General features: G+C 48.0%; 1 protein-coding gene across 1 annotated transcript in view; it reads right to left on the bottom strand.

Annotated features, from left to right (window-relative positions):
* Nucleotides 1-11,242: 11,242 nt before the first annotated feature.
* Nucleotides 11,243-13,206, bottom strand: part of LOC118843840 (WD repeat and coiled coil containing) — a 10,759-nt gene continuing 8,795 nt past the window's right edge. Inside the window, 1 exon segment of the mRNA XM_036751624.1 lies at nucleotides 11,243-11,572. Coding sequence (XP_036607519.1) covers nucleotides 11,451-11,572 — 122 coding nt within the window. The 3' untranslated portion in view covers nucleotides 11,243-11,450.

The following is a 13,206-nucleotide window of genomic DNA, read 5'->3' as shown; positions in this document are numbered from 1 at the left end:
AGCACAGGTCTGACCATGTCACCCCCACCACCTCAATAGCTCCCTATCACCCTCAGAATCAAACACAAAATGCTTTGCTTGGCCTTCAAAGCCCTTCCTAATGTCCCCCACTCCTCCCTTTTCAGGCTCCTAACACCTGACTCCCCAACGCATCCTTTTTGGTCCAGTGACCCAGCCTCCTGGCTGTCCTCCAGGCCTGGAATGCCCTCCTCCTCTGCTCGGACCACTGACCTCCCCGGCCTCCCCCTTCTTCCTGACTCCACACCAGGGCCTTCCCCCATTTATCCTGCATATAGCTTGTTTTGTATATTGTTGTTTGCAGTATTCCCCCTCCCCCACTCCATTAGATGGTAAGTTCCTCAAGGGCAGGGACTGTCTTTTCCCTCTTTTTGTATCCCAGTGCCTGGCACACAGTAGGTGCTTAATAAATGTTTATTGATTGATTTATCTACCAAAGGTCCAGGGTCTCCCATTGCATCCTGGGTCATCTCCAGTCATCCTGATGAATATCAGGTCACTGGACCCAGATGGCTCTGGAAAAGAAAGTGAGGCTGGTGACCTTGCACAGCCAAATCAAAGTCAAGTGCAAATCATGTCATCACTTCCTTGATGTCATGATCCTCTTCGACAATGAAGGACGAACACAACAACAACCAAAGGCCAGAAGGTTTCTAATTGCTTTTCTCAGGTTTCAGAAAGGCAGAAGCCACAGCTTCGACGAACTACAGCAGACGGGCCTGCAACAACCAAGAGCATGCACTAAAGGGTGGGTGTGACCTTTTCTGATTTAAAAAAAATGGGTCTTGAACCTGTCCACCCAGGCTATGAGGGCTGAGGTCACCAACCTAGCTGCCTAGGGCCCTAAGTGCAAATGCTCCCCTTCCCTCAGGAGGGCCCCAGCAGAATCAATGCTGTGTCCTTGCTGAATATCCTTTCCCTGCTCCCTGCTGGAAGGTCTGTGAGGAGCTAACATCCTTGTTATCCAGAACCTGAGGCCCTAGACCCACCAAGTCAGCCCTAGGCTACACAGATGCCACTCCTTTCCTTCTTTTCTTTCCCTTCCTTCCTTCCTTCCTTCCTTCCTTCCTCCTACCCTTCCTTCCTTCCTTTCTTCCTTCCTTCCTCCCTCCCTCCTACCCTCCCTTCCTTCCTTTTTCTTTCTTTTTCTTTCTTTTCCTTTCTTTTCTTTTCTTTCTTCCTTTCTTTTCCTCCTTTTTTAAAATTAATTTGTTTTAAACTTAAATTCTAAAACTTAAATACAAAATAAGAAAGAAAAAAAGCATTGCCATGTGTACAGCAGAATATGAGATGATTCAAAATAGATAGCAAGAAATTTCCATTTCAAGAAAACCTATGTAACAAATACTCCACATTGTGTTCAGAGCTGCCCATCTTTTCTTTGCTTCCTTGTAAGTTTTTTTTTGTTCTCTGCTGTACACTTTTTACTTTGTTTTTTCCTCCTTCCTCCCCCCTACTCACCATCCCAAGGCTACAATTAAGCTTGGAAACACACACATATTATACATATACACATGTATATACACATACACATATATACATACATACACAATGCATACAGTATACACACAAGCATATGTATGTGTGCATGTATATATACATATACACATACATACATATGCATGTACTTAGATATCTATAATCATACTCGTATTTAGACAAATACGTTCATATGCATCCACGTAAGACCATACTATACTTGTCTGTCCTCAGTCTCTCTGATATGATCTCTGATAACATCTTCCTTCATAAGTCTGAGTCTTTCCATATTTTTCTAAGTCTATCAACTCATCATTTCCTATACCACAACAATATTCCAACCTTATACTGTCTAGTTATAACCAATATTGATTAATATGGCTGACAGATAGTATAGTTTCCCTGTTTTTCTCTTTTAATTAAATCTATTTTAGCTTTAACTTTGTCTGAGAAGATGATTACTACCTCTCCTTTTTCCCCCTAATAAATTCTACTCCTGATGTTTATTTTGTTTGTGTGTAACTCTTGTGTCCTATCCCTCCTGACTCCTCTCCTTTACTCCTACCCACTACCTTGCCCTCCTATTACTTAACCTACCCCCCTCCAAAGATCCCTCTTTTATCCTCTCCCCCATCCTAAAATCCCTCCCTTATCCTCTCCCCAATCCCTATCCCCTTAGCCTTTTATTTCTTTCTGAACTTAGAAGACTTCTATACCCTTCTAGATATATATGTATTGTTCCCTCTTGAACCATTCCCAATGACAGTACAATTCCCAAACTGCCAGCCCTCCTCCCTTATCTAATTCCTCTGCGTCCATTCTTCCTCTTGCACCTCATTTGTATAAGATAATTACTCTTTTTACCTTTTCCTAAATGGTTAACTTTTTAGTACACCACCACACTCAACTCTATCCCAATCTTTCTTTCGAATTACCCAATTACTAATAATAAACTTAGACATACAGTTTACATTTCCTCATATAAAAAGTAAATACTCTGTTTTTCTATTGATTTCAGGTCTTTTTGCAACAAAATCCTGAAAGTCTGGCAATTCATTGAATATCCATTTTTTTCATCCAGGATTATAGTTAACTTTGCAATGTGTGATCCTTTTGGCCACAATTCCAATTCTTTTGCTCTTCGATATATTAGTGTTTTAAGGCCTGCAGTCTTTTAGTGTCGCCACTGCTAGGTCTTGTGTGTTTCTACGGCTCTGCCATATTTCAATTGTTTTTTCTTGTTGCTTGTAATATTTTCAGCTTGAGCTGGGGGTTTCAGAATCTAGCTATGATATTCCTGTGTGTTTTCCTCATAGGATCTCTTTCAGATTGTGATTGGTGGATTTTTTTCTATTTCTATTTCCCCCTCTTGTTCCAATGCTTCAGGACAATTTTCTTTAATTATTTCTGGTATTATTATATCAAGATTCTTTTTTTGATCATAGCTTTCAGGTAGTCCAATTATTCTTATATTTTCTCTTTTCAATCTGTTCTCCAGATCAGCTGTTTTTCTTATAGGATGTTTTACTTTCTTTTCTATTTTTTCTTTCTTTACATTTTGTTTTGTTATTTCTTGGTCTCTTATAACTTTGCCAGCTTCCCTTTGCCCGATTCTGATTTTCAAGGAGTTGTTTTCTTCCTTAATTTTCTGGATCTCCTTTTCAAGTTAGTTTACTTTCTTTCCATAATCTCCTTGTTTTTCTTAGATTGTTCTTTTTTGAAACAATTTTCTTCAGTCTCTCTCATTTGATTTTTAAAATCTTTTTAGTTTTTCTATGAATTCTTTTTGGGCAGGTGACCAGTTGACATTATTCTTGGGGTAGAAGAAGCTTTTTTTGGCTTCAATATCCTCCTCTGAAGAGGAACCCCAATCTTCTCTATTCCCATAAGTAACTTTCTATGGTTGGGTTCTTCTTTGCCTGCTCATTATTTTTTTACTTATAGCAGTTTATTATTGTAATCACCTCTAGTCCTGGGGTACGGGGGGATGGTGTCTCTGGCCTCAGATACTCCTTCAGTTCTCCCCTCTGGCCTGGAACTGAAACCAAGAACTCTGCCCTTCTGTAAGTGCCCACAACCTGTGTGTGCCCACCCCACTGCTTCTGCACTCACCAGGGGTGAGCTGGTTCCTTCTTTCCCAGGGCCATGCCTCAGCAGCATGGCTGGGTCTGGTGTCTCTTATCAGTGAAGGTTCCCTCAGTTTTCCCCCACCCAAATTCCTGTGGCTGAGGCTGAGGTTACCTCCCACCCCAGCTAGCTCCAGGCCCACCACTTGAAGTTTCAGCAGAACTAGCCTGGAGATGTTTATTCTTCACAAGAACCAAATCTTGGAACTTCTCTGGTTGTCTCAGTAAGATCACTGTTCTGCCCCAACTCTTGTTTTTTTTTACCACTCTATGTTCACCCTGAGGCACTGTTTTTCTTGTTTGTGGGGAAAATTTGGAGAGCTTGGAATTTTCTGACCTACTCTGCCATTTTCCCAGAATCCTCTCAGAGATGCCACTTATTTCTAAAATCATGATCATTTCTGGATGTAACCTCCCCCTTTCTAACATACAAAAATGGAAGCTTCCAATAGATCAAGCATTTATTAAGTGCTTAATGTGTACCGGGCATGGTGCTAAGTGCAGGAGACACAAAGACAAGCAAGCAAGACAGTCCTTACCCTCAGGAAGCTTACATTCTATTAGGGGAAGACAACATATAAAGAACTGAAAAAGGGGAGGGAAGGAGAGAGAGTGAGAGTACCCAAGGGAGTGAAGTGGAAAGTCCAGGGATTGAATCATGCCCGGAGTAAGTGAGCAAGGTGGTCAAGGCTAAGGATTCACCAGTCAGAAGAGGAGGGGAAGACCACTGGCCTGAGTGCTCAGTCTGGCCTGTGGCAGAGGGGTGGAGGCAGGTCCTGTAACAGAGAAAAACCATTCAGCAAAATCCTCTGACAACAGCGTGGAGTCTGCATCTCTGCCAAGAGGAGGGAGGCATGTTTCCTCATGTGCTCTTCAGAACCACATCTTACTGGTGAATTGAGTCTGCATTCTAATGCTCTGAGGGGTCTTCTCAGTGCCACCATCCCAGCTCTCATGCATGTCTTCCCCCCAGCTCTGCTCACTTCACTCTACATCAGGTCATCCCAGGTGTCTCATATTCTCATTTCTTAGGATGCAGTAAAATTCCACTCTATTCCCATGTCATCATTTGATTGGCCATTGGCCATTCCTTAATCAGTAGGTACTCAAGGCATGCTTTTTAGACACTCTTCCTGTGAAACCTGAGTCCTCAAACTGGTATGTGTCCCTCAGGGCTCTGTCCTGGCCTCTCTTCTCCCTTTATCCTACTTCATTTGGTGATTTCATCTGCTTCCATTGTTTTAATGACCACCTCTATGCTGATGATTCTCAAATCTACTCATCCTGCCTCAGTCTCTCAGCTGACTTCCAGTCTCTCATCTTCAACTATCTTTCAGACATCTCCAACTGGACATCCAGTAGACATCTTAAACTCGATGTGTCCAAAACAGAAATCATGATCTTTCCCCCTAACCTGCTACCTTCTCTATCACTGGAGAGGTTCCCCACCCTCCTCCCAGTCCCTCAGGCTCCCAACCTGAGTCATCCTGGGCTCCTCACCATCTCTCACCACCGCTTATGGTGCCAAGACCTGTCAAGTTCACTTCTGCAGACTCTCCTGTCAATTTCACCTATCCAACCTCTCCAGTGGATTTCATTTCTGCAACACATCTGGTTAATATCATTTCTGCAGCATCTCTGGTCACTTTAATTTCTGCAACATTTCTGGTTGATTTCACTTCTTCAGTCTCTCTTGTCAATTTCAACTCTGTAGCATCTTTTGGATATGCCCTCTTCTCTCCTCTGACCCTGCCCTCACCCTGGTGCAGACACTCATCACCCCATGCCTGGACTATCACAATAGTTGTTGGGGGATTTGCTGTCCTCCAGTCTCCCCCCACTCCAATCCATCCTCCATTTAACCACCAAAGTGATTTTCCTAAAGCACAGTTCTAACCATGTCACTCCCCTACTCAGTAGTGGCTCCCTATGTTCTCCAAAAGCAAATGCAAATTCCTCCATGTTAAAGCCCTCCATTACCCGGCTCTCTCCTTCCTTTCCAGTCCAAAAGGTTTTCCTGATCCCCCTTAATGCTAGTTCCCTCCCTCTGAGATTATGTCCAGTTTATCCTGTATGTGTCTTGTTTGTACACAGTCATTTTCATGTTGTCTCCCCCATTAGACACTAAGCGCCTTGAAGGCAAGGGCTGTTTTTGCCTGTCCTTGCATCTCCAGTTCTTAGCACATGACTGGCACATAGTAGGTGCTTAATAAATGCCTATTGACTGGCTGGCTGACTGGTGTTGTTTCCCAGTGGGTCTGAGGAGAGGCAGGAGGAGACATTATTAATAGAATGTCTGGTTCCAGGAACTGTTTCTTGGACTCGAAAGAGTTTATCACTAAACACGGGGCCTGCCAGCATGACCCCATTTGAGGGTACAGCCTAGACCAGATAGGGGTCACCACCCCCAACCTCTGTCCTGAGCCACACCAGACTCACCAGCTGAGAAGAAAGTCCTGGAGGTGGGTCAGTAGAGAAAACAGGGCTCAGTCATCTTCCCAGGTATCATAGCTGGGCTGGCCCCACCCTCAGCCCCAGGACTTCCTTCTATTGGTTCAGGAGGGCTAGTAAACTTGGTCTTGATTCCTGGAAGGAATCCTAAGGTGTTCTGAACTGGGTCCATGGCAGCTGGTTAGTGAATTGGGGAGTTTTTACTCACAAGCTGGACTGACCTAGGAATGCTGAGCTGTGCCATGTTCTGTGACTCACCCTAGTGAAGATTTAGTACAGATGTATGGGATGGATAAGAGTTACAGATCTCTGGGGGCAGCGGGGGGTGCCTTCAGATATCCAAGGCAGGGAGGGAAACATCCAGATGCAAGACCATGAGGTAGGGAAGTTTCCTGAACATGGGAAAGTTGGAGGTCTGCCTGGGCCTAGAGAGGATCTGGGTGACCGGGGCATACCCTTCAGGCCCCTGAACCACATAGTGATAATGTGGTGGGAAGTAAATCCCATACTTAGGCCAAGTTCCCAGCATTCAAATTCTTGAATAAGTGGGCTATTAGCCCTCCCCTTTCAGTATCACTATGTGTGGGATGGATTTTACGAATCCAAAAATTAGCAACAGAGGCATCTCCAGGTGAAAGTAGAAAGGAAAATTTATTACGATCCTGCAGGAAAGGGCAACCCGGACATCGAGAGGACTGGGGGTCCTCTCAGTGTCAGAGCGCGCTGGACACAGAAAATTGGGGTGTTTATATAGGTCCCTAACTGCAATTCCCCCTCCCAACCTCCTTCCTCTCAGCTTGCAGACGTAAGCTTTGAGGGTACAATCTGGACGCGATAAATCTACCCAGGGACAATGGCAAGGAACAAACAGTATGGTTATTTTTGACAAGCAGGTGACGGACATGAACTTCCCACCATTCTTATCCCATTCTCCAATCAATCTGAAGTGATAAATCTATCTTAATGACAATAACAATGAACAAATAGTTTGGTTATCTGTGACAGGCAGAAGCCAGTTGTTGGTTACCTCATCTTCACATCTATGGCAAACTAGCCTTTCCCATCACCCATACATCTGTGACGGATATCCCCAGCACCCTTACACCTTGTCTCCCATCATTCATACCTGACTGGTCTTGCACGTCTACGTTGCACCTGGCTTTCCGGCTTTTCATTCATTTTTCTGCTGAGCTGAGGGTCCCTTATCCTGGGGTCAGTACACAGGGGGTGAGCATCCTGTGTCCTATCCTTGCTTTCAGAGGATTTTATGGTTGCTGACTTATTCACCTCAACCCTTCTTTCTTTCAGGCCTCTCGCCATTAGGTAAATACACAGGATGCGAGCATCCTGTGTCCTGTTCTTAACCTCGGGGGCCTTACGGTCACTAGCTAAGCTTGTGGAGGGGAAAACATCTAAGTAGAGAAATGGCTTTACAGAAAGGAAAATATCTAAGCAGAGAAATGGGACTCACTATCCTACTTATTTCTATTTATCTAATTTGTTCCCTTTTATGAGAGGTCTTCAGAGATGGCTCTCAGATGCCATCTAACCACCCCCTCATTTTGGAGAGCAGAAAACTGAAGCCCCAAGGGCTAGGAGGTAATGACCTCCCTGGCTTCCTTGAAGTCCCCACTAAAACCCAAAGCCTTCCCCAGCTGCTCTTCATTCCAGAGCCTTCCCTCTGTTTGTTATGTCCTATTTCCCCTACTAATATCTTGCTTTGTGGTATTTGTTTGCATGTTGTCTCCCCCATGAGACTATAAGCTTCTTGAGGGCAGGGACTAAGGTCTTTGTATCTCTAGCTCTTGACACAGCTACTGGCCAATGGAAAGCACTTAATGTTATTGATTGATTGATTGATTGACTCTGCCTCCATGCTCAGCAATGCTCTTTTATAACTGGCTTTGGACATAAGGAGAAGGAAGACTATTGGGAGAATCAGCAAGTTCAGTGTCCTTTATGCAAAAGCTTTCATCTCTCCACCAGGCACTTGTGAGATGTGGGTCACTCACCAGTGTAGGTGTGGGCAGCCATCCTCATTAGGGCGTGGGCCAGAAAACTTTATTTTTTTTTAAATAGAACATTTATGGAATACTCATTCAGAACAGACATCATTTTTATTAATCAAACTAAAGAAATCAAAATTTATTTTAACAAGAATAATTCAATGCATGATACAAGAATTCAAATTTTAAAAATAAGATGGTAGCACACAAGAAATCAAAAGACAAAGCCAATGTTTTTGGAGACAGAAGGGTTTGGCACCTGGAGCCCTGCTCTCCTGCCCACACCCTCTGACATTTTATTCCCAAAGGTGGAGATGGCCAGGGGTGGCTGCCTACATCAGGAAGGACCCCGGAACACAGTCTCCCAACCATCCAACTGTCTCAGGCCTTAAACCCTCATATTCATATTCATGCAGAGAAGAGTAAGCTGAGTGCCTCTCAAGACAGTGTAAATTAGCCCAGAGAGGGTAGGTGAGTCCCAGATCTTATCAGAAGCAGACCCCTAGCTTCTCTGGAAGTGTCCTAGGCCAGCAGCAGAGACAGGACAAAGTTTGGAGAGGGGTGAAGGTCCCTTGCACCAGCACAGAGGAGTCTCCCACACACAGAGCATGTCCTTGTAAGAGGACTTAGATTCTTTCCTTCACCCTCGCCCATCACCAGGCTTGGCTGCCATTGGCTCAAACAATAGCCCCTACCACCCCTTTCTTCTCTCTCCTATGAGGACATAGTGTACCTACAGGCTCATCTACATCGTCCTATCGTAGACAACGAGTGGCGAATCTGGCTACCTTTGTCAGAACACTGGAGAATAGAATGCTGCGGCGTGTGGGAGGGAGGGAAAGGGGCACCTGTACTATTAGAACCTGAAAGTAGGTTTGAGGCTCTTCCTGAGATGTCCTCTCATGTGGGTTGCTCTGAGGAGGTATCCCAGGGGTGACAGAGCAGAGGGCAGAGGTCATGCTTGGGGGGGGGGGCGGCTATTACAACAACAGGAAAGAGCTCTGCTATCTTTCCAGGCCCTGGAGCCACAAGAACTTGCCCACTCTGTTCAGCCTGGAGGCCTCCTGATGCCGGAGGGCAGCAGCACTCAAGAAAGGCTTGGGCAACAAACAGGAGTCTCCAGCAGCACAGGCTGGAGGCTGAAGAGGAAAACGGACCTGAGGTGGACACCTGACCAGGAAGGTGGTGTCTGAGAATGGGGTTTAGATTTCCGGGCCACAGGTTGAAATAGAAAAGTGATAGGCTTCTGGCCTGAAGTGGCTGGCAAACAGGTGTCAATTGCCAGGTGGGTGACAACCCTATTTTTAAAATGTCTTTAAAATAAAAAGGGCAGAGGGGAAGAGAAGACTCCCTCTGAACACCCACCAAGGTAGGCACCATTGGGAGGAGCTACCCTATAGCAAGACACCCAGAAATTCATGGGTGACAGAATCCAAGAAGGGAGACAGTGGGGGTACCCCCAGCCTCCAGTGTCTGGGCACAAGGTAACACACAAGAGCAGGAGGTCCTAACACCAATGGGCAAATAGGACACATCCAGGAGGAAACTCTAGGACATGCCCGGTGGGAGGAGAGCCACATATTGGGAAAGGTGCGAGAGCAGAGGACAGGAACCTGGGCAGGGAAATGTAGAGGTTACTGAGGAGATGGCAGAAAGGAGAGGAAACGTGCCATCCAGGTGCGGAGCCATGGCACCCCACTGTCATCCTGGCATCTGCTGGAGTGAGCCCTCTCCTTCCCTCCCTTCCTCTCTTCCTTCCTCCTTCCCTCCTCCCTTCCTCCTTCCATCCTTTCTTCCTCCCTCCCTTCCTTGCCTCCTCCTTCCCTTCCTTCCTTCCTGCTTCCCTCCTCCCTTCCTCCCTCCCTTTCTCCTTCCATCTCTCCCAAAAGCACTCCCCCCCCCCCCAGCAATCCCTCCTTGACTTGCCCATGGGATACTTTCATCCTTCAAAAAGCAGAGGAAACAACAAGGGGAACAGGGAGGAAACAGGGAGATGCTCAAAAATGGAATTCTGAGGTCACAAAGGGAAACAAGTTTTGATGAGGAGGAAGAATGTGATTTGTACCAATGTAGCTGCAAAAGGAACTCCCCAAGGCCTGTTGATTTCACCTGTGCAGGGTCTGTGGTCAGTTTTATCTCTGAAATATCTCTGGTCTGTTTCATCTCCCACATGCCCCTTCTCTCCTCTGCCCTGTCCCCACCCTGGCACAGGCTCACATTGCTGCTGAGGGTGGGGGAGGGGGTCTGCCTGCCTCAGATTCTCCCCACCAAAGGGATTTTCCTGAAGTGCAGGTCTGACAGGGTCATCCCCTGTGCCTTTCACCACCAGGAGCAAATACAAAGTGCCCTGTTTGGTCTTCAAAGCCCTTCCTCACCTGCCCTCTCCCCCCACTCTCCAGGCTTCTTCCACCTGACCCACTGCCTCATACTCTCCCAGCCAAGACTGTGATCTCGTGGTTGATCCAGGAACAATACCCTCCATCTTCTGACACCAGACCTTTGCCCAGGTTGTCCCTCCTACCTGGAATTCTCTTCTGTCTCTCAGAATCCAAAGTTTCCCTCAAGACTCAGCTGAGGAGTCCCCTTTCCTGACTCACTCCTCCCCCAGAACTCCCTTGTCTTCATTGTGTGTCCATTCCCACATGGGTGTCCCCAGAGACTGCAAGAGCCCTGAAGGCACGGACTTGTTTTTCTACTTTGCCTTCCTAGGTCAAACACAGTGCCTGGTATGTTTTTGGGTGGGGCAGACCTACCACATGCCTACCATGTGCCAATCACAACCCTCCTGGGATGGCGGTACTGTTAGGATCCCCATTTTACAGACAGTAATGTAACTCCCCCAGGGTCACCCAGCTAGGGAGTGTCTGAGGCTGGATGTGAGGTTGGGCCTCCTTGGCTCCTAGCCTAGCCCAGCCCAATCCAGGACTCCCTGAGCTGCCGGGGGCCAGCTGGACTCTTGGGACGGCCTCTTAGACCCCATGGGGAGAGGTGGGGAGAGAGAGACAGAGACAGAGACAGAGAGAGAGAGAGAGAGAGAGAGAGAGAGAGAGAGAGAGAGAGAGAGAGAGAGAGAGGTGAGAGAGGGAGGGAGAAAGGGAGAGAGAAACAGAGACAGAGAGAGTCAGAGAAAGGAGAGGGGAGGAGAAGGGAGGGGAGGGGAGGGGAGAGGAGAGGGACTCAGACTCCTTGGTGGTGGCAGCAGCAGCGGTCACCACACTTTATTGTTCCTGTCTCTTTGCAAAGTGACGCATGGGCCCCTTTCAAGCCCATCTGTCCCCGAGAGCTCTGACGTCTCAACGCTGCACAACAGCCTAGTAGAGGTGTGGGTACCACTCAGGTGCAAATGCTCGCTCAGCAGATGGTGGCTGACTCACTGGGTGGGGGAGCCCAGCCCGCTGCCGCTGCCATCTCGGATGGTGATCTCCTGGGAGGCCGAGAACGTTAGTGGGATGAAGCCCTCACTGTCCGCGGAAAGGAGGATCCAGAGGGAGCCTAGAATTCCAAGAGAGGGGGGTCAGAGGCCGGGGCGCCCTCCTCCAGAGCTAACCCTGCCCCTCACTCCTATCCACTTGGGCTCTGTGGGGGGGGGGTACGGTGGGGAGGGAAGAGCAGAGTCCAGGTGTCAATGGCTGATGGTGCAGAGCGGAGTCTGCAGAAGAGCCCCCACTTCAGCTGAGGGAAAGGGCAAGGGCGCTGCTCTGCCTTCAAACACTTGGCTCTGGAAGTAAGATGCCCCATTCTCAGGCCACAGGCCAGCCCAGCACCTCTTGAGACCCCCGTCTATAAACATGCCTCATGCCAGGCAGCACCAAGCAACAAAGAAGCTCTTCCTGCCCTCAGAGAGCTTCCCTCCCCTGGCAGCTGCCTTGGCTGTTCACGCTTCTGGTACCCACCATTACTTCTGAGCGTCACAACCACTCCCTGATGCAAACTGAGATGAAGGTGCTTCAGCAAGAGAGAGGGCTAGAGGTGGTCAGAGGCAGGGTCCTGACTCCAAGGCCCGCAAAGCCCCACCTCGTTGGGAGTAGACGGAGGCTGCGGTCTCAAGTGTCAGCCTGAGGCTTTCTGGCCCAGAGCTGAGAGGAGGCCCTGGGTCAGAGTCCCAGCTCTGCCACCAAAGAGCTGCCAGATTTGAGTTTCCTCATCTGTGAAATGAACAACTTGTTCAGCCATTCCCAAACTGATGGGCATCCAGGTCTACGAGGAAGAAGGGCCAGAATCAGGGAGGTTCACAAGAGCGCTCACACTTCCTTCTCACCTGCTCCAACAGACCTTCACCACAGCCACCTCTGCCCATACACTAACTCACTCATCTTAAAAATCCCCTCTAGCTACATCCTATACCTTCCTCCCTCTCTCTAACTCCTTGAAAAAGAAGTCTACACAGCCAAGCGCACTTCCTCCCCTCTTTCCCACCTCCATCTCCTAGGACAAGGCAGCCTTACTCCTGACCAAGGCTGACCCCTGCCCACACAAGAGATTTCCTGCCATCCTGCCTCCTCCAGCAGGTCACCTCCCTCTGCCATCCCCTCCTCTCCCACTTATTTTCAATCTCTCCCTCTCTCCTGGCTCCTTATCCCCGCCCACAGCCAGGCCCAGGTCTCCCTATCCTGAAAAAACCCTTTCATGACCGTTCCGTCTCTGTTGGCTACTGTCCCCCCCGCCCTCCGTGGCTAAACTCTCCAAAAGGCCTTCCACACTAGGGGTCTCCACTTTCTCTCTCTCTTCTTCCCATCCAGCTTTCAACCTCCCACCAAAACCGCTCTCTCCAAAGGGACCAGTGATCGCCTAGTGACCACCTCTGGTGGCCTTTTCTCAGTCCTCCTGCTCCCTGAGCTCCCTCTCTGCAGCCTCTCGCCCTGCTGGTCACTCTCTCCTCCCTAACACCATCTTCCCTCTAGGGGTTCAGGTCACTGGCTCTCCTGGTTCTCCTCTTCCCTCTCTGACCATGGCTCCTCCTCCAGACCACACCCTCTAACTGCAGGTATCCCTCGGGGCTTCGTCCTGGGCCCTCTCTCGGTGCCTCCATCGTCTCTCTGCAGGTGATGCCCCAGCATTTCTCCCCTGAGTTTCAATCCCCTATCACCAGTGCCTGTTGGGCTTTTAGACAGGAAGCTTCAGAGGGA

This window comes from Trichosurus vulpecula, chromosome 3 (assembly GCF_011100635.1).
Source record: "Trichosurus vulpecula isolate mTriVul1 chromosome 3, mTriVul1.pri, whole genome shotgun sequence".
In the NCBI taxonomy this organism is placed as follows: Eukaryota; Metazoa; Chordata; class Mammalia; order Diprotodontia; family Phalangeridae; genus Trichosurus; species Trichosurus vulpecula.
The sequence above is the reverse complement of the archived record's forward strand: the minus strand, read 5'-3'. Positions and strand labels throughout refer to the sequence as shown.